Source organism: Aspergillus eucalypticola (assembly GCF_003184535.1).
Source record: "Aspergillus eucalypticola CBS 122712 chromosome Unknown BO83scaffold_15, whole genome shotgun sequence".
In the NCBI taxonomy this organism is placed as follows: Eukaryota; Fungi; Ascomycota; class Eurotiomycetes; order Eurotiales; family Aspergillaceae; genus Aspergillus; species Aspergillus eucalypticola.
In genome coordinates, this window is record NW_020290289.1 from 1 (window position 1) to 21,833 (window position 21,833).

The window sequence follows — 21,833 nt, forward strand, 5'->3', positions numbered from 1 at the left end:
TAAACCCTAAACCCTAAAACCCTAAAACCCTAAAACCCTAAAACCCTAATAAAACCCTAATAAAACCCTAACCCTAATAAAAAAATTAGAGTCAGTTAGTAACTAAACTGTTATAAAATTATTATTATTAAATACTATTTCTATTATTAAGAAAATATAATAACTTGAAGATTATATCTACTAACTAAAATTAATTAATACTTTATAATAAAGAATAAACTATCTCCAAGAAATTTAAATCTTAAGTAATATATTATTAAAATACTCTTAATTATTCTCTAAATTAAATAAGGGAAAAGAAGAAATTAAGTTAATAAATATTTTTTAATTTATATTAAATTTTAATCTTCAGAAGTGTCAGAAATAGATTACTGATCTAGAATATATATTTCAGAAAGTCTCTAAAAAGTATTTATCAGAGAAATATAGGATTATTACTGTTATTAGCTATATAGATTTAATATATAAACAAAAATGGTATTATTTTATTAATAATAAAATCCCAGACAAGAAATAATTAACTGATAAATCTTAATTTTAATTTAAAGACTAGACTTTTATTTTAATTATAAATATTATTATATTCCAGTCAGATACTATGGCTCAGCTTAAATAGATATATTAATAATTTATCTAAAATTTAAGAGAGTTTTATACTTATCTTAATATCTTAAAGTAAAATTTTTCTTATTAAGCTGAGAAGAAACAGATTTTATTTTATTTTATTAAATTTCTTTTAGATATGAATTATTATATTCAGGAAAATCCTTTAAGCTTAATATTATATAGGTATTAAATCTAGAGTATTCTTATATATTTTAAGATTTAAACTAGGATTTCACTTTAACTAGATCTCTGATTATCAGAGATGATATATTTATGAAGACTTATAAATTAGAATTCAAAGTTTTTTTTATAAAGCAGATTCTACTTAAATTTTCATAAATATTTAAGAGAATTTATTTATTAGATTAAACTTTTTATTTAATATTTAATAATAAAATTAGAAAAAATTAAAAATATAAGTTATTAAGTTTACTTTCTATTAATCTTAATCTATTATATAAATAATTATAAATTGGAATTATTTAATAAGATTTTAATAATTTAAGAAATATCTTCAAGATACTATTTTTATTATTTAAAAAATAAATAATAGTAAATAATTCTTAATTTAAAATACTATAATTTAACTTAATACCAGAGAATTTATATAACTAGAAAGTAACTGGATAAAATATATTTTTATTATTAAATTAAAATAAGACTCCACTCATCTTTTTTTTAATATATTAGTTTCTAAATGGCAGGGTTTTGTAGGATTCAAATATACCAGTAAAAGTATTTATTAAAAAATAATAATTAAATAATAGAAAGTAATTTTTTTATATATATTTAAATAGATTTCTCCTGACTTCCATCTAATGATTATTCCACGGAGTAGAGAGGTAAGAAATAGTATAATATAAGAATAATTCTTAATAAATTATTAATAAAAATTATAAAATTCCAAGAAAACTTGAATATTATAATAATTTTTAGAGATCAGCTATAAAATAATATTATTTATCTGTCAGGGATCTATAAATATACTATTACTATTAATAATATATTCTAAGAATTTAATATAATATTAATAAAAAAGTATTATAATAATTTTATATAAAATTAAGCTTCCTGAAGTCTTTCTAGTATTTGATAAATATATTTTATAAGAAATTTTCATATATAATAAAATTTTTGAAATTATTTAGATTTCTGCGTGTTCTCTTTAATCTTATAATAATTTCTAATTTTAATTCAAGATTCGTGATCTATTTAAGTAGATTAAATTGGTTATAAAAATTATTTAAAAGATTTATACTTCTCTGGATTCTTTTACAATCATTTCAGTATTAGTCTTATAAATTAAGAAATTAAAGGATTCAGAAGACTTCTTACAGATATAATTTCTGATAATTTATATAAATATAATTTAATAGATTATCTTGCGGGGTTTAAGTAATAAGATAATATTAAGAATATATTTTATTTATAAATATAAAATATAAGATTAATTATTTTAAAATATTATTATTATCTATTCTCCCTTTATCCGCGAATAGTGAGATATTCATGGGTAGCCTATGGGTCATGTAGTAAGTACTAACCAGGCCTCGCGACAGAGACTGCTATCAGTATGGATATTCCTCGCGGTAATCAGTATCGCGAGGGTTATAAGGATTAAGGTCCTTACATACCTAACTGTTAACCTGACAGCAGGTATAAATTTTTCTATTAACCTACCCTACCCTGGCCGTTAACCACTTTAAAACAAAGTGAAACTATGTCACATGTCTCAGTCACATTGCTTGCCATATTCAGATTAGGGTTTGACTGGACTGTTGTAATCCTGACTATATAGCATGATCCAGTAGTTTGCACTTCCATCTATCCAAATACCTCGAGAATGGGCCAGAAATTCGTAGGTGATATAATCTACTAAGTCATTTAATCAAATCTTCCACCTCCAAGCCTTTCCCACCATCATCTCAAACCTCACCCACAGTATACAGAAACTCGCTGAAAACAATAATGACATCACTGTAATTGCTGCACGCTCATACACTTGGGGCGTCGTCAGCGTCTGCGCCTGCGGAATTAATAAACCCGTCAGTGGAGTCCCCAGCAGCGCCCCAATTCCTCGCAGCAGATAAAGTGCCCCGTTGACACTGGTAAAATCCTTTTTCCCGAATAACTCGACGAGCGAGGCAGGAAACAGTGCAATATATGAGCTGGCGAATGAACCGTATAGGATTGTGAAGACGATGAATAGCGCCTTACCGGCAGTTGTGGCCCCAATGATGCTAGCAGGGATCCAGAATGCGGCGACAGCGACGGCGCTGAGGAAGGTGGTCACAAACAGCAGATTGATGCGTCCGTATTTATCAGCTGCGTAGCCCATCCCCACTCTTGAGACGGCATTGGCCGCGTTACTTATCGTGATGAAATTGGAGGCAGTTGTAGCAGAGTAGCCAAGCGAGCGGCCGAAGGCGACATAGTAAATCAGCGGGGTCGAGTAGGCAGCTGACTGAAGCATGCAGCCCGCCGCTTTTGCGAGGAATTTCTTGGTAAGGGTGAGGCGCCAGTTGATCAGGGGCAGTTGGAGAAACCCCATGTGACGGCCACAGCGTCCAGCTCGCTGGCGGAGGGCTTGGCGCTCGGCTTGAAGTTGCTGGTTGAACCCATGTTCCCACTTCACCGCTGGAGAAACGAGGATGATTGCCACCGCGCAGATGGCCCCTGACACACGCAGAGCGTTGCGGAACCCTATGTGGGTGATCATCGCGGATAGTACCGACGGCCAGATCATGCCTCCCACTGCGCTGCCAGAGATCACGATCCCCATCGCTAGCCCGCGTCGTTCGTTGAACCATGTTGGCGCTGTGGTTGTTGCCGGGATGTAGGACATCGAGACGCTGATGCCAACCAGCACTCCCTGGGTCAGGGCGAATTGCCACAGGGTTCGGCTCACGCTGGCCAGGATATTGGCGACGCCAAAAAGCACCCCCGCCACTGCTACTACGGCTTGGGGTCGGTAGAGCTTGATCCACACCATGACGAATGGGCCGGTCATGGACATGAGACCGATAGATAGGGTTCCAATTAGGCCTATCAGCGCAGAGGAGGCTCCGGTAAATGGATTGTTTGGCTCACTGGCCATTTCCTCGTAAATTGCTTGATAGATACCGGCGGAGAAGATAAGGGCGTTTGTTGTTAACATTATAGTGAATCCGGCCATGATGACCATGACTTTCTGTCTAAATGTTCCTTCTAAGCTGACTGTGTTGTTACTGCAAGCCATGTAAGATAGAGCAGCCTCACTTACATGTTAGAATCCTGTTCTTGTTGCACTTCGACACTGGGATCTCGAAGTTCGAGCTCCCTTGAGTTCATGGTTTGTCCGTGTAAAGACATGGTGTATGGGGAAGGCTCAGATGCACCCAACACATGCATACAGGAAGAAGAGAGCAGGACGGTTACTGCCTCTAGTGTGTCTCACTCTCGGCTATCTATGTTTTCTGTCAGAGATTTTGAAAAATTTGAGCCAATATCGTAGTCAAGTCTCAAGTTATTACTCAGTCTCGATGTCGAGGACGAGTTCCGTTGAAAGGAGAAGAATATGGAAGCGGGGATGAATTGTCGGAGTTAAAAAGAGGGGAGAAAATTTTAGCCGCGGGGAAGGGAATAAGCGACCTCCTAATTCCCGGCTCCCCCGGCTTCTCTCATCCAGTACCAGTGGAATTATCTTCTGCCCTTGATGCATGTTTGAACATAGTACTTAATATCTACTAACATTCTCTACAGAATAAGGGGTTTCCTGTGTACTTAGCTCTACAGTCGCACGCCAGAATATTAGTATTCGGGTAAGGCTGACCACTAGACAATTCCTTCAGCAGTGCCCACCTACTTTTTGATAATCTATTTTATCATTACCTTTGATATTTCCCATTCAGCACTCCCACAGGCATGACTGAGAGCCAGTATCACTCCGTAGGTAAGTCTGGCTTGCTCGACGGATGGTTCTCCGGACGGGGTGTATCAGCTGCCGTAGCTTCCAGCTAGATTATAGACTGTGACACTGCCTGGACTCCAGCTGACAGCTCCCCATTCAGTTCAGTGATCCAATCGCGGTCAAATAGAAGGCATTGACCGAAACGTACTTAGTTGATTGAGCTCAGAAAAGCGTTTCAGTCTAAATATCGATTACGATCAAACCCTTTTGGGGATAGTATAAAATAGCCCAAAATTAAACTAATATAATTTCTTCCAGGAGGGTACCGCAAACAAGAGTCAACTTCCTCAAATATAGCGCTTGTAGCACTGAGCACGAGAATAGTACTCCAGAGACAGTCCGAAGTGCTAGCTGACCTGTTGTATCCAGTTGACATTGCATGTGAAGTTCACTGTATGCCTGAATTTAAAAATGACGTAGAACAGAATCTTGGACAGATTCTCAAGGATATAGGGTGTTATTGTGAAAATAAAGCCAAAGCGAGCATATAATATTTGATTTTGGCTCTCAAAGACGTATCTAGTAGCCTGAATGAATCAGGAAGTGAATAGATACATATTTAGTCTCCGGGCATTAAGTGGAGGGAAAGAATGTACTACTACTGCTGCTGGTCAGCCGCGATAACAGCTATTACAGGGAGAAGAGTTATATACAAAAAGTCCTGGGGCATACTCAGCCTTCTTTTTAAAAGAATGAAATTGTATTATTACGTGATATGAAGTAATAAGTCAAGCAAAATCCGCAGGAGGGGCCTAGTAAAGCTCAATCTTCCTGCGCCATGGAAGAAAGACCGAATTCCATATTGCAAATTCTGATTTGGAGTGTTCGACTTCTGAAGTTATCCCAAGTTAGACCTTCTGTTCAATATCCTGAAATGGATTAGTGGCACTATTTTGAGGGTCCAGGATATCTATTATGGTTGAAGCCATGATTGGCAAGTGTTCCTCTGCTCTCCCCGGGTTATTTCTATGCTTACATACTTTATGAATATAACTCAGATATATCGCCTGCCGAATAACTGATACCAGGGCTGCATGGAGACTTCGCTGGTTATGGTATCAGGACTGAAGATGCTACAATAACTGGCCAATATAGTAATCTAAATAGAGTGAATTAACTAAGAGCAAGGAACTTTTGCAAAAAGTCACACTATGAGTGTCTTTATAGAAGATCTGGCCATGCTAGTTCAGATGAAGGGAAGCTGCTATAGTTTCTGCTTATCAGAGCTGCAACAGAAATCCCGGGTGAGAACAGACTATAGAAAAGCAGATAAGCTCACAAGTGTTGACTACGACAACTGGGGTGGTCTTGTTAAAAAAAGCGCTGTAAATTGAATAGACAATGACCTTTTATAAGAGTTGGGGATAGGAATGGAAGAAGAAACCAGGTAGGTGAGGGTCATCTAATAGTTACCACGATTAGATAATATTTGGGATTAAGGTAATGTTATAACTCAGTCCATAATTACGTTCATAGTAATTCTTTTTGAATTTAGCTTATACTCCTTTATCTCCAATAGAAGTGAACTCCCTTTTCATCCACTGGTCAGTATGTTCAGTGGATTATATCAACATCAGTATAAATACTAACATGTCTATTATTTATGTAAAATGTCGTGACACCTAAGTATATTATTAATTATTAGACTTCATAGATCTCACTATCTTCCCAATCCGCCTGTACTACGTGGCGTTAAATATATATAAAATAATAAATAAGATAATGAAGATGTTATAATATTAATTATTAGCTCAGTAACTATATAGCTTTAACTAGTATTACTAGCTCTGTTCACTATTTTATCTAAATTATTTAGATGCTTTCTATAATTGAGTCAATTGCCTTTCCAGGGTTAGTAGTAGATTCCTGGATGTATCCATTTTATGAGAACCAGCTAGCAAAGATTAGGTATATATTACTTTCTATCCTTTCATTAAGAGATAAGGCAAGGATATGACAAATATTAATAAATACTTGATACTTTTAAGTTAGCTGGCCACCACAGGCCTTGATAAGCTTCAAGACTTTCAGGAAAGTTATACTCTACAAGGTTATATGCATATAAAGTAGAGATAATACTGTTCTATATATTATTCTAGCGAGCAGTCAGTATTCATATTGATAATAATAATCCAGCTCTAACAAGCTGTAGATTAAACTTGTATTATTAATTTATTATATATTATTTAATAATGCAGTTATCTCTAAAACTGGGCGGCTTAGTATGGTGTAAAGTACTCTCAAATAGCAGAGAAATAATTATCTTCTTAGTTGCTTTGTGTTAAATAAGACAATTAATGGATTACTAATTACTCAGAAGATAGTTTATATTTAAATGTAATATTATTTTCTAATAATACTTAAATTTTTAGTAATTATCCTAGAGCTCTATAGATAAATTATTTAAGATAAATCTTCTTAAATTTTAGCGAAGAATCTCCAAGGATTTATTATATTCTTGCTGCGCAGCCAAATTCAAAACTAAAATAATAATACTAGTGAATAACTGAATATTATACTAAGTATTATACCACCAGCCCATAAGCTAGCAGAGCCTTTATAATTTTATTTTTAACCACAGTCTTGATTAGCTGAAGACAGTATACTAATCTAATTTCTATTTCTTTTAAGAGCCTGTTATATTTCATGTCAAGTCCCTGGAAGATAAAGGATATTATACTTTATCTCTATGATAAGGCTGGAAGAAACTGAAGACTGATGAAAAGTATAAATTTATAATATATTTGAGATGAGAAGATTCTGTTAACATTGTAATATTTATATCTCTGAATAATAGCTATAAGTTGTAGGATTCCAGTCTTACTAGGTTATCTGAACGAATCTATCTACTAGTCAGTGAAATTTAAGTAGTATTCTCTGTCTGCTACTGCTGAATAGTAACTTAAGACTAAAAGATTTCTCTGTTACTCCGGGATACTCCGCGATATCAAGAGGAATCTTTTTAAAAGGATACTGATTAATGTCCACACCCACTGGTGGGATCATTATTGAGCTGATTTTAGTTTCCGCTTGGCATACTACCACGGTCTTAATTCAGAGAGGAGCTGTATATTCTTCACTTCTTTACTACTCTCAAGAATATATCTAAAAATACAGTAGTTTCAGGCTTTGAAAGGATGGTCCTGCAAAGGTATAGTCGGACAGGAAGACTGCTACAGTACCTAATACCTATTGCAGTTAGTTGTTCCGGAAACTCCCTCCGGTACATACATAGAACTTATTAACGGGACGTAACGTAACCGGCAAGCGAGTTGGCCAGGTAAGCCAGTCAGCCACCTGTGTATCCTATACTGATCCAGCAATTTTTGAGCTGTAATACTACAGCCAAACTTCATTATTTCAGGTTTTCTGATAGAACTGGTATATTAGAATGTATCTAAACTTAGTATATAAATCTTATATAATAAATAATAATATATGTTTGAGTAAAATATACTATACTATATTTTTAGTGATTTATTTCAAACTAATATGATATACAATATAAATCCTATTATATTACTTGTCTTTGATATTTGGTTTCTTAAAGTATATGTATAGCTTCAGCTACTATATCATTGTCATTGAGCTAACGGTGGCCGAAATAATAGAGATTGATATATGTTAGATTAGTATAGGATACACAGGTGGCTGACTGGCTTACCTGGGCCACTCGCTTGCCGGTTACGTTAACTTAGTTAACTAACTAGTTAACTTAACGTAGTCAATGGCTAGGCGGCCCACACGGTTACGCGGCCCATCCTCCTGCCCGAAACACTTGATATCTTCAAAATAAAGTCTTTAATTCAACGCAAACGCTTATAAAAATACTATATAATTAAAAACTAGATGGTTTTAAATACTGCGTACATCGGTGACCAATAATGAAGCAATTGGTGCAGCGTGGAGGCGCGCGCGAGAAGGTCTCCATAGATAAAAATTAAGATTTAATAATTTTAATATCTTTATTATTTTGTATTTTCTGTTCTTACTGGATTATATCCTAAGCCTTCTTAATAGTAATATCTTTTATATAGACTATTTACTTCCTCGAATACTTTCTCTTTTATAATTACTTTATATAGCTGGTGCGTAGTTCCTCATTCTTCTTGGCTAATATAATTAAGTTTATTATTACTAGCTCGCACCCTTTGAGAAGCTGATATAGTATAGAATAAGTAAGTAAAGTTAGATTTACTTACTGTTTCTAAAGTAATTAATCCACTGTATTATGATATTTCAAAAGATATTTTATATTATGTAGTATTTGAAGCACTGAGCCACTTAATTAACTATCTGGAGTAGATGATATTTTGAGATAAATATTAAGCTGGAAAAGCACTTACTCAGGATCTAGAAAAATAAGATCTGTTACTTTAAATCTGCTGATAATATTTAACTTTATTAAAGATTATTAATATACTTTAGAATAGATCTCTAGGAAGTTAAGCTTGTTAATATAATTATAGCTATATTATGTTTGCTTTTGAATTATGCCTTCGTATATGTGCTTAAGCACGCTAAAACAACCAACATCCAGAGATTGAAGTAGATAAGATAAATATACAGGTATATAAATAAGAATAATATTATTCTCAGTATAAATTTAATTAAATTCAGGTATTAAATGACTGCCATGGCTATTAAATACTAGAAGATTATACTTATCTACTGATTTATCTTTGATCCACAGGATAAAGAGTTTTAGAAGTTATTAAAAACTAATTATATTAGTAGTCTAATTATTATTACTGACTTGAATCCTCCAGGTAGAGGAAATAGATTAATCTTTATACTAGGTCTTGAGATATGTTTTATCTTTAAAGATTAGAGTTAAGAATAGAATCTCTTTATTAGATTAAATATATTTAATTAAAGTAACCTATTCTTGATTTTCTGATTAAACTAGGGATGGCTGGCCAGCTCTCTAGAAACTAGTTACTATTTTAACTGTAGTAATTATTCCTATAGCGAATCCCGTTTTATTAAAATTATAGATATTATCTGATAAGATTCTATACTCTTATATAATCTCCTGGACCTGATTAAACTAGTCTTTTATAATCTCAGGATCCTCCATCTGAGCTTTTTAATAATTATATTATCTGGCGTAATGGGTTCGGAGGATTTTATAACATTTAACAAAGCTATAGACCCAATTAATATCTACTTTTTCAGAAGTTGTATAATCTTGTTCAGATAGAATCAGATTAGCTATATTTCTAATTTTAAGTAGCCGGGGACTTGCACCTTGCTTATCTAGAGATAGAATCTATTTGATAAGCAAATTCTTCTTGTTTTTCAATAATTTTTAACATTTGTGAGTTATATCTTGAGCAAAATCACATCCGGATAATCAAGCGCGGAGGATGATTCAAGAAATATTATAAATACATGCTGCCTTGCGAATATTGGTGATATGGTTATTCTAAATAATCTTAATGGTAAGAAGGATCCTGTCTTCCTGTTCCACCTGCGCTTTTAATGAGATAGGCGTTTTTGGAGGTATCTGTGGTGGTTGAATGGCTTCGGGTAGGAATTCGAGGTGGTGTTTTGAAAAGGGGTGGGCCGCGTAACCGTGTGGGCCGCCTAGCCGTTGACTACGTTAACTAGAAAGTTTGCTTATATAAGCCTCTGAGCTGGTTCTAGTTAGCTATTTGTATTATCTACAAATACTGCATCACTGGCTATTTGAAAAATATGTCCATTTTAATGTGTTTTTTTATTTGAATATTCGATATGAAGATGAGCTATTATACGATCTACAGCATTGTGATGTTCTGGAAGTAGGTCTAAAAATTCTATTCAGCACACCACCATGACTTCGATTCTGAACGGAGCCGTGTGATTCCTGACTTAGTACAGTTTAATTTATTACAGCCCTTTCGGATACTACTGTCACCACGTATACTCTTTGATTGTTCCAGTAACTCCGCCGTAAAACCGAGCCAAGTCAGACCTAGAACGGACAGGACTAGAAATCTTCTTGTCTCAAAGGGTCGTAAGATGATGACTGGTATCTTTACTATGTGACCCAGCAATTCAGGCCTTGATTCCGGTCACCGGCCTCTCGATTCCATGTCCCGATCTTAGCCGAATGCCCACTCATTCTGACACCTAAGTACTGCAGCCTGCCTCGTCCATAACAACGCCAAAATTGGAGAAGTGCGCTAAGGTGATGCCCACCTGTCCATCCCCAGCAGAGCACTGGGTGTCCCGCTCTCCAACGCACTTGACGGTACTGCTCTGAGTACCTGAGCTGTAGTACTCCTGTTCAACCAGTCAGCGCTGTGCAGGTCCAAAGTCATGTATGATACTCACAGTACCATAGTGGACGAAATAAGTGGGCGCGGAGACATATAGATTCTATATCTGTGGTCAGACTTATAGTCCCAAACCAATCTCAGTTCATACTCACTGGGACACCGTCCCCGGCGTTGTTACCCCGGTTCAATGTGCCATTCAATGATGTGCCAAAGTTGGCAAAAGCGGAGTTGCCGATGGGATAAGCCGCCAGCGCATTACTGATGACGTTCTTCTCTGGGAAGTTCTGCGCCAAGGCAATGTACGACAAGTAGGTCAGTGACCCTCCCAGGGAGTGCCCGGTGGATTCCAAATCATAGTCGGGGTACTGCTCTATCAAGGCTTTTACCTCAGCGATCACCGTGTCATGCACTGACGACCAGGGCCAGTAGACGCCTTGCATGACCTGGACGCCGGAAGGAAAGCTGACACCGGAGAGGCTAGGAGTCACAAGTATAACGTCTTCGTCGTTTGCAAAGTCCTCCACTGTAGGAATCAGTCTCTCATTTTACTTTCCGCTGAAAAGGTGCAGTCCCGCCTACCAGTAGTGGAGCCTTTCATGGCGATTGTGATGCGCTTCTTCTCGGTAGAGTAGCCGATGTAGCCCTGAAAGGGGTCAATACTGTGATCCCAGTGCTGTTGAAGCGCATCTTACCTTGGCATCAGTGATCACGTCGTAGATCTGCTTTGTGATGGTCACATCAAACGCAGAGCCGACACAGCCACTGTATGCGGCCGATGACAGTAGTGCAGCGCGGTGAAGCTCCGTCCACTCGGCAGGATCTGAGGCGGCATCAGTGAGTTTTTCAAATAAACGTATCAGACGAACGCACCGGGGGTGGCTCGCTTGGCTGTCACGGCGTATGCTACCGGAATGACGGCTACTCCGACTAAGGCAATAGACTTCTTGAAAAGCATGGTAATGATAGTAAATTCAAGTAACAGCAGGGGTCAAAGGAAAACGAAGCTGGGGTTGAAGAATAAAAATCTGAGATGACAATCGAAGAGTTTATATATGCATTTACGTCTGGTGTAAGCAGAGGAACCCCGCTTTTTTCTGCTGCTTTGTGGAGTGAATAAAGACCGGGGAATATATAGCAACCTCGGCTTCATGAGAACGAACCGTCCAGGCCAACCAGGAGACTTCCCAGTCCCCGACAGTATATTGGTTTAATATCGGTCTCAATATTGGGGTCTCATCTTCCTGCCAATAACAAGGCATGCGTCGAGCAACACCCGTCATCAACCTCGGCTGAAATAGATAATGGGTTTCAAAGATATTGTATATCGAATGCGCTATATCTATGTTGGACAATATATCCATCGAGAGTAGTGTACAAGTCAGGAATAGCAGGCTGATCTTGTAATTATGTGCTATAATATAACCCGCAAGCTGAAATCCCGAGAGCAGCTAAAGGCCCCTTCTAAGGGTGGTGCATCCGCTTCGCAACCTGAGATTGAGGCCAGATTATTCATCCCATCCACTGCAGGGGCCCAGTGCGCCTTGTATTTAATGGAAAAGGGATGAAGGGGAAACAAAAGAAGAAAAGAAAACAGTACAGCGACTCTCAAGATCGGTGTTTTCCGCTAGCGGAATGCAGAATCTTGGGTAACACTATTGATGACAATATTGATGGGTGCCTACCACGCGCCTTTCATATTTAACTAGCGCCCGGACTGTCATGCTATCCCTGTTCACAATGATACTACTAGTCCTTGGTTTCCCAGTGCCATTGCGGACTTATCATATAGCGTCTTTGCGCCAGTATTCCTTTCAATTCCTGAATTTGTCAGAGGGTCTGCTCCATTTCCTTCTATATCACTTCCAGAGTGGCCGCTAAAATTGTAGTGAGGAAATAGTACCATCCTGGTTAGAAGATTTAAGGGTTTTCACTGAGCCCCTCTTTACTGTGGCAGATCGTAGTAAGGTTTTGTTACGCCGAAGCCAAATGCAGTCTTATCGGCCGAGATTACTTATATGGGAGCATTTAAGCCTGGGGATAGTGTTCCCCACCTTCCTGGTCTTAAATGGAAATGATCTTAGCTTCTTGATTCCGCCAACAATACAGTATAAACCTATTCAGTACTCTTCTACCCACAGACTTTATGCTTATCATTGGCCATTAAAATGCCGGTGTAGGTTATGGGATAATCCTGGTTTACACTATTCTTTTAATAGGCCAGTCTTGCTAAGGCCACTGCCGTCAGCAACTTATGATGACCCTATACTGGTGTGATAGAGGTTAGTCTCGTATTCATCAGACTGTAACTTTCTATTTTCATTATAGTACAGCTAAAGAATACATTTTAAGCAAGTTTCAATCTCAGCGGACCAAATTGGGTGAGTAACTTGTACATGTTAAAATTTTATTTATTCTATCAGACAAGTCATGGTAAGGTCTCGTAAGCTTTGCGATTCTTTACTAATTAGTTAACTTAACTAATGTCATCCACAAGGGAGCTGGCCACCTCCTCTCCGATTCCTGACCGTGGGCTAAATAATATGACCTTATCAACAAAATAATTGCAAGTATAACACAAAATCTAATACAGAACACGATTAGGACATTGTAGTTGCTTATGTCCTATAATATAGAAATTATTACAGTACAGGGACATCTGTATACGCGATCGAAATACAGAAAGCTCTATATCAGTAGGTATAGTATCTTAAACTTCTTGAATTTCTTTTTCTTATTAAGAATACTTTAGATTGTGTTAAATGATAAGACCCTCTACAGTTACTAGTTACCAATTGAATACCTCCATTTTTATAGTTATTTTTATTTAAAATATATAATTCCCGGATTTCTTCACGTGTAAGAATAGCTTTATTGAGAGCTAGTTTATGACTCTTAATAATCTTGTGATCTTGTCTAATTATATTTATAGTAAAAATAAAAGGCTGTATATACACGCATTAAACAGCTTTTTTTATCATAAATACGTACCTTTTCAAGCTGCCTGGTTGTATAAGATATTCTAAATACTGAATTAGTTAATTAATTAGATAGTGATGTAGAAGTTCTTAATCAAGTGTAAAATAAAATACAGTTTTTTCTGGATTAAATAGAACTAGTCCAGTTACAAAGAATCTACTTCTGATATTACTAGCAGTATAGATGTCTATGCATGCTTAAGAATAAGCTTTAAGAAAAAGTCTGATAATATCAATAGTCCATCCATTATCACTGACTTCAACCCTTTGATTGCGTGGTAAGACTTTACCTTGATACCAGCCCTTTATACAAATATTCTCTTTAAAGATAATGCACAGGGATAGAGTCCATTCTGTACAATTAATACATCCAATAGAAATGATTTATTCCAGATTACATGGTTAAATAAGAAGTGACTTACCAGTTGTCAAACCCTAGGATCGCTTCCCTGTCCCTGTTAGCTTAGCTTCCCTGGTATACGTACTGCTCGAACTAGGTCGAGGAGGTATCAGGCTGGTGACTATCTAAGGGTTGACTGGACTTGGTTAAGAGAAGAGAAATTAGACTAATTAATACCATATAACTATTTGTAAGTAAGTGCAGATTAGTATTCTATTACTAAGCTTTTAAATACTATATAGTTATTTAAAAACAGTATTATAAAGTATGAAAACAGAACTAGCTAAGTACATGAGAGACTATTATCATATATTCTATTCTTTGTATACCATATTCTATACTATTCAGGGTAGATCAGTGGTCGACCTGGGATTCCCGTATACCTTGAGTATACCCTCGATGGTCGACTTGATAGTAGATGGTCACGTGATGCATGGCCGTTCTGGGCATCATAATGGCAATTGGAAATTCTACCTACAATAACGGTTCAAAAGTCTCGGGACACTTAAAAATCCTCAAATTTTGGATAACAATAAGTCTCTTGATTATAGAGATATAGTTTTATTAATTGAGAATTATATTAATAAATACTATCTTTCTAATATACTTATTTAAAAATAAAGTAATATTACTTATTTAACCAAAAATCTTAATATATTTAGATTTATTACTAAACTTTTCGAAGCGATTATTACAGAATTTTAATATATAAATATATTTTTTTTATATTTTTATATAAAATCTAGACATATTTCTTATATATTTTATATATAAAGTTTTTTATAAAAGTAAAAATCCCTTGTGTTGTGATTTTTTAAAAACTAAGAGTATAATATTTTCTAATTTTCTTCTGATTTTTGTATGAAGTTACATAGAAAATATATATTTTTCTAATTTTACTTATATTTAAATTCTGATATTTCTACAACCAAAAAATCTAAAAATAATTTATCGGTAGAATAATACTTATTCAATATTTAAATATATGATTAAATTCTTTAAAAATAATAATATCTTATAAATTTGTAGAAATAATCATATTTGAAATATACGAGTTTTGGTGTAAATTGGGCAGATGTCCCGAGACTTATGATACTATAGTGTAGATAGATAGCTCAAAGGACCTCTTCTTACTTTTACTAAATGGGATGATTGAGCTCTTACAGAGGCATGAAGGCTAAAGTCTTGCAGCCATGGTTAATATATGACATCCGGATCCAGATACTCGAATTGTTAACCTATTTTCTCCGACCGTAGGAAACAGAACAGGGGGCTTGTAGAAGGTAGGAATGGTGTTCCAGCCTGACTAGTGTGGCCGGAGCAACTAGCCCCTCCGTAGAGATGTACTAACCGCAGGATGAAATTAGATTGGGTTAGCTTTTCGGCCCCCAAGAAGATACGCCAAGTCGAGAACAGCCTCGCGTACGCCGCAAGGCTAGCAGGAAACGGTCATACAAGTATATATAAATACAATGATATTGCTGTGGTCACGTCTTTCCATAATCCGTTCTATGTCGATTAAACAAACCTGATAATCATCATGTCTGAACCCTACCTGCAGCCGGTGTCCGAGCCTATCGTTTCAAGTGAGAGGTTTATTGCGACGGATACACAAGTCCTAGTCCTGAAGGAAAGGATACTCTCTCTTTCTGGAGATAACTTTGATATTACACTTGGGGATGGGATGCCACTTTTGAAAGTAACTGGTGCTTTGTTATCGGTTCCCGGGCGTAAGAAAGTCAAAGACATGCATCGCAACCTTCTCTTCGATATCCGCAAGGAGCATATGCACGTTCATACTACATATGTGATGGAAGATCCCGGTCGTAACAAGATATGCGAGATCAGGAACAGTCACAAATGTACAGTCCGACTGTAAAACTAACAGCTATAGTCATTGGGTCGAAAGCCACGGCTATCTATACTGACCGGTACGGCAAGCAAGTCTTGTTGGTAATGAAAGGAAACTGGAACGCTCGTGCTGCCCAGATCGTTAATGAAAGTACTGAAGAACCAGTCGCTCGCATTTCCAGGAAACGTTTTACCGCTCGTCATATTTTCTTTGGCCAGGACACCTACAACGTGACTGTGGCACCTGGTGTGGATATGCCAATGGTGGCTGGTTTGTGTATCTGCTTCGATGAGAAGAACAATGATTAGCTGCTGTTGTAAATCATATAAGCATATATCGAAGATGTATGCGATGGGCTGGTAGTATAATAGTAATGTGAGATCTTATTACAAGTCACCGAAAAAGCTGGTTCCAAACGAAAGAGTTCTTTGTTGTATATATGACACATAATGACCTAATTCCTAGCCAATGTTATGAAATGGGACATAAAATAAGGATTTAGCTCTACTGCTAATACTGTAGAACACTGCTTAATCAATCTCGCGGGACCAGCTGTGTATAAACGGCGCTTAGCAAAGACTGTGACTGCAGGTTGTTAAGCCTGGATGACATTACAAAATCCCCTGTCAGGCAGAGCAATCCAGCCTTGTGCTATTATTTAGGCATTATATCCCAGTCCGTGGGATTTGGAAAGCTTGGAAGTGTTAGACTTAGTCATAATATGCGTCCTTGATAGCGGAATTAGATCTTCACTCACGGCCGCGTGGGGGTTGGTGAGGATTCCAATTATAATAGGAGGCTTGGCACGGATCTCACTCTCTAAACTACGGAGTAAGTGATAGGCGACTACGAGGCTGATTAGTTAAACTCTACTGGATCCTTAAGCTCTTATTCCCTGGGAGATGAGGCGCATTCATGTAGATCTGTAATCCGCCAAGCGCATGTTAGTACCTAATTGGGAATAGCCTGCAGGTGCCAAGAGGAAAAGAAATTATTGTATCCCGTACATAACCGCACCAGGTCATTCGAGCTTGTTCTCAGGAGACCTGCATTACAAATAGCTTTTGATACTTGATAGTTTAGGTATGTAAGCACAAAGAGGATATTCGAAATGTGCTATTTATATACAGCTTTGAGAGTGATAGTCGCGACATGAAGCTAGTTGTTAGCAAAGATGGCTAGAATAACAGAACCACATACAAATCCAATGTCTCTCACACGAGTCCAAAATTGTTGGAGTTAGAGGTTTCTGATATAGTAATACGCAAGGTACCGGTGCCCAAGGGGAAAAAACAAACGAAAGTCCCACCACCGTCACGGTCGGAATACCTCTCCGGCTGGAACTATGGCCATAACAACGGGACCAACCATATCCACCAAGCCGACTAAGAAAATACCATGGCCAAAACCTTGTTATAGACAACAAATGTGTGCCCAATGATGGTTACAGTTCTATGACCTGAGGAGAGAGGTCGAAATAAATACAAACACATGAAGCTCTTTTTTATTTTCCGAATAGGACTTTGACCGATATCCAGCAATCTCTAGGGCGCAGCCATCATTGCACCACCAGCATTGATACCACTGAAGTCAATGAACATGAGAATGGCGAGCATAAACTGACTGTGTTGGATGGATACAACCTAATGAAGCAATGAAGTTGTAGCTTCTTTTGAATGCTAATGAATTTATTATATCATGGTGACGACGGCATAGTCACGGGTTGTGATGGTGCTACCATTATGGAATAAGGAGCAAGTGAATTATTAGCCAAGATTAAGTGATACTTTGAATCAATGGCTTTAGTGCGTGGTAGAAAAAACCTTTCAATACTCTAGGGCATGGAGATGTGTATGTAGCCAGAGCAAGGTGGCGGTGTGTATGTCTTGCATCTTACTAGATGGATGGAAATAGCATAGTGCACTCACTGACAAGCTCATGGTAAGTTTGGGATTAGATATGTACACAGTACAGAGTATTAATATGTCTTATGGGAGCCGAGACGCGCTTTATTCATTTCGAATTTGAGAATCCAAGGGTTGGAGAAATTGGTTCAGGTGGTAGGCTGAACTACATTGAAGCACAAACTATACTTCATGGAGATTATTGTGCGCGACCCTAGCGTACATTTCTATGTAGCACCCGGGTTGTGGTCAAGCATAGGGCCAAACAACCATCGTCTCATCTTCAGTTCTACTCCACGACATCCCGCTGTGTCTTTTAGAGATTGCCCCGGTACGTCAACATTGTGTAGATGACCAACAAAACGTGCGGTATACGCCTTCATGAAAGGTTGTGCCGGCAACCCGTGTAAAAGCTTGTGCGCGCCTGGAATGCCACCCTCGTGCGGGAAAAAATGGGCCACCGCAAAATAACGGAGTGCCATGCCTAGTGGAAATGTTGAACACAGTGCCCCATAGCCACCAGCATAAGGCCCATGGGATAGAGAAATTGTGTGAACTATCCTGTGGGCGTGTTATGTCGGATTTCTCTCATTATGGTAGTTGGGGCATCCTGGTGCAGAAAAGGGAATAGTCAAGAAGTATGTGACGCTTAGACTCTGATGCGCCTCGATCGTGGCCATATGGATTGTTGTGTATAGGAGGATACAGCAGCTCCAATAGAAGCAGCTTATATGCAACAGTGCAAAGTCCCTGTCTACCCGTGGCATCTGCGGAGGATGACCTGATTTGGTGTAATCAAAGTTCTGCAGTTGGTCTCCCATGGTTTCCTTCCAGGCAGTAACAGGTGCTCAATGCGGATGCACTCACCGAGCAAGTTGCCCCAGGCATTTGGACTGCGCTCCGCAATGGGACATGCTCTAATGGTATCCAGCTCTTCCAATAAGGCCGGAACTTGGATCAGGATGTCACTCAGGCCGTCAAGTAGGGACTTTGTTCTGTTCTTCCAGGGTGCTAACATCCATTCTCTGTCGCTGAAGGGGGAACGCTTTCTTCGTCCCACGCCTAGAATGAACTACACATATATTAGTGAACATGGACCGTCCGTTGACGAAAATCGGTGGGGAAAGACTTACGGACACAATCCGACCGCTTACGAGTAAGTACATTCCTGCTTCGCTCCATTCCTTCTGCCAGCCCCTGTTCATAAACAAGGCCATTTCACCGTCGGTATGGGCGTAGTAGCCCCTGATTTGAAGATTGGGGTTTTCTTTATCCGAACCACTGGATTCGGTGCCATAGAGAATCTGAGAAGAATGAGTAACTTGACCGGCTTCACAGGAAGCACAGCTTACTTCATAAAAGCGGAACAGCCGAATAGCGGCCAAAATCCCATCGCCGGTGACCCTTTGTGGATCCCGCAGGGCTGTGCGCATTTCCTGCAGCGCCATGCTGTGTGCCTGGACACCCTTGAGCTTCAGCTGTTTGTCATTGTCTCTCGTCGCCAGCATTGAAAGCCCGTGAGCAAGGGTGACGAAGCGGAGAACCGTCTCAGACTGACATAATTTGTCTAGGTATCTTAACCACCCAGCAGAGGATATTTGCGCTGCCTCCTTGGAGAAAAGGCGACCGTTCGGTAGAAACGCCGAGAGATAAAGTCCAACGTACATTACCTCTCGCGCAGTTCCCGCCAGCGATTGGTGTAGAGTAATTTCTGGAGCCCCTCGTCTACGCGATTGTACGCTGCCGGTATACTCTGTGTATTTACAATTCTCGCCATCTGTGGAGTTGATCCAGACCGAATAGTTACGAGAGTATCCCTCGCAGATGAGCCCAGCTTGGACACACTGGGTACAAAAAGGGGCCTTGCGGTCGCACTATTTCCCAGTGGGGGCTATCAGCATGAGAGACTAGTAACAGCCCGGGGTTCAACATACGCCTCTCTTCCTCCTGCGACACGTCGCACATCCGGCAAATCGACTGGGCACCCCGACCATTTTATTCGAGTCGGTGGACCAGAGGGAGACTATCAGGGAATCAGGCTTGCGCAGAAAGCAATCTGCTTTGGGAGCAGTGGTGGAGAACGTCTTCCTTTCAACCCCGCAGTGGAGCTTGGAAAGTGTTTGATTGCGGGAAGCTAGCCAATCTAAAGCCGCCACCCTGGTGAGAGACGGACAGCAAGGCTGTAGGGTCAAGTGACCCTCCTCTCGCTATAATGTCTTAAGTATAGATAGGCTTCTTTCTCTTGTCAAAAAAATAAATAAAAAAAGCCCTTTGATCATGACACAGACTTCTTGGCTAAAAACATCAGTTACTTCGCCAGTTTTTCACAGTAGGGAGGGTACAAGTAGAATTAGTAGAGGGGGATACACGTAATGGCACTATATATAGACGGACCTCCTCACTTTTCTCCATAGTTCATAACGTGATGTAAGTCCACACTAAGACTGCCATATTGTCCTTCTCTAACTGATTGCACTCTAATTAGTTATTCCCCTTCTGATTGCATTGAACTGCGTCGAACTGTAGAAATTCTCGCCCTCTATATTCTCCGCAGTCATTAGAAGTCTGTTAGTATAGAATATCTGGAGGTTAAATATCCTTTAAATGCCCTAGGTTAGAGCGTCCGCAGCACCCCGCATCCCCCATTTCCCCAATGCCTTGCTCGGAGTGACTACTGCGACCGAACAAGTTGTATATAGATAATATGTATTGGGTGGCAAAATATTATCTATGGATAGGATAAACAGCGAGGAAACGCAAGAGATAGAAAACGAGAGTTGATTATCTGTGCAAGTTGAAAACGCAGCCGCTGACAGCTCGGCCCCACAACAACTTATACAGCCTCAATGTAACCGCCAGAGGCCGGATCCGATCATCACACCACCTGAGAACAAAGCTCGGCGTTAATATCTTCCGACTACTAAGGCACTTATCTCTCAAGAAGAGATTGTGACACTGGCGCTGCCAGCACCGCTCCATGCTTCCACCGCCACGACCTGATAATTGAAGTCGCTATTGCCGAACCCATGCTGCGCCCAGAAGTTGAAATGGTTGGCAACAGTCACCGTTCCAGATGTGCGCGTGCTCTCTCGAACGGAGAAATACTGCGTGAACGTGCTTGTTCCCGTGATGGACGGTTCGTTTGTTCGAGTGTCGGTGCAGACTTGGTAGGTGCTTCCATCAGAGTACACGGTACCAAGGCTTGTGGCCGAGCTGCAAGGGTTGTAATCACCGTAATTCTCGACGACGTAGTACTCAGCCTGAGGATAGTTGACCCAGCCGTACACAGCGAGGTAGGAAGCGGAGCCAGAAGCGCTGTATTCGGCAGAGTAGGTGATAGGGCTGAAAAACGTTAGATCCTAGACTTTGGTTAAAGAATACTGTCACTCACTTAGAAGAACCAGTGGTCCAGCCCAGACCAACAACAAAGTCGGAGCTGACTCCATCTTCCCAGTACATGGAAAATGTTCCGGCACTCTCATCGTAGGTGAAGTCACCAAGGTTGCCATTGTAGTTTTGCACGTAGTTGATACCGGGACTTCGCGACACCAGAACAGGTTCCGGGACAGGAGCGGCGAATGCCGTGACCAAAAGACCTGCAAAAGCCGCAGTAGCCTTCATGATGATTGAAGAAAGATTAATGCTGGTGAATGGATGTATGCAACTGGAAGAGAAGCCTGTGCTGGTGAATATTGCTGCGAGCCCGATCTACCTGTGTTTATATTCTGCGAAAAAAGGGCTATTTATCCCTTTTCCCCGCACGATGAAGCAGCTCAGTCATATGCATTTTGCCGCATGACCTGAAACGCTTGAACAACCTCGAGCCTATTTCCAGAGACAGTTCTATAGTTGTGTCTACAGTCATGCGTTTCCTATGTAGC

General features: G+C 39.0%; 5 protein-coding genes across 5 annotated transcripts; 1 reads left to right on the forward strand and 4 right to left on the reverse strand.

The window, feature by feature from the left end:
- Nucleotides 1–2,494: 2,494 nt before the first annotated feature.
- BO83DRAFT_314829 (MFS general substrate transporter) lies at nt 2,495–3,790 on the reverse strand (the record flags this gene model as incomplete). Its single annotated transcript, XM_025527596.1, has 1 exon — nt 2,495–3,790. One exon carries the CDS (start codon nt 3,788–3,790, stop codon nt 2,495–2,497), a length of 1,296 nt encoding a protein of 431 aa, XP_025387131.1.
- A 6,882-nt stretch (nt 3,791–10,672) lies between these two features.
- BO83DRAFT_446534 (lipase family protein) lies at nt 10,673–11,776 on the reverse strand (the record flags this gene model as incomplete). The annotated part of the gene is made up of 6 exons (XM_025536601.1): nt 10,673–10,825; nt 10,877–10,921; nt 10,974–11,344; nt 11,401–11,464; nt 11,514–11,641; nt 11,692–11,776. 6 exons carry the CDS (start codon nt 11,774–11,776, stop codon nt 10,673–10,675), a joined length of 846 nt encoding a protein of 281 aa, XP_025387132.1.
- Nucleotides 11,777–15,736: 3,960 nt separating this feature from the next.
- Nucleotides 15,737–16,356, forward strand: BO83DRAFT_314834 (uncharacterized protein; the record flags this gene model as incomplete). The annotated part of the gene is made up of 2 exons (XM_025527597.1): nt 15,737–16,058; nt 16,091–16,356. 2 exons carry the CDS (start codon nt 15,737–15,739, stop codon nt 16,354–16,356), a joined length of 588 nt encoding a protein of 195 aa, XP_025387133.1.
- Nucleotides 16,357–18,179: 1,823 nt separating this feature from the next.
- Nucleotides 18,180–19,977, reverse strand: BO83DRAFT_408791 (Zn(II)2Cys6 transcription factor domain-containing protein; the record flags this gene model as incomplete). The annotated part of the gene is made up of 5 exons (XM_025534080.1): nt 19,887–19,977; nt 19,086–19,826; nt 18,820–19,024; nt 18,608–18,799; nt 18,180–18,508 (listed from the first exon to the last, which is right to left on the reverse strand). Exons 1-5 carry the CDS (start codon nt 19,944–19,946, stop codon nt 18,180–18,182), a joined length of 1,527 nt encoding a protein of 508 aa, XP_025387134.1. The 5' UTR covers nt 19,947–19,977.
- Nucleotides 19,978–20,888: 911 nt separating this feature from the next.
- On the reverse strand, nt 20,889–21,638 carry BO83DRAFT_446547 (glycoside hydrolase family 11 protein; the record flags this gene model as incomplete). The annotated part of the gene is made up of 2 exons (XM_025536602.1): nt 21,344–21,638; nt 20,889–21,294 (listed from the first exon to the last, which is right to left on the reverse strand). The coding sequence occupies exons 1-2, from the start codon at nt 21,571–21,573 to the stop codon at nt 20,889–20,891; spliced, it is 636 nt and encodes a 211-aa protein (XP_025387135.1). The 5' UTR covers nt 21,574–21,638.
- Between the last annotated feature and the right edge of the window lie 195 nt (nt 21,639–21,833).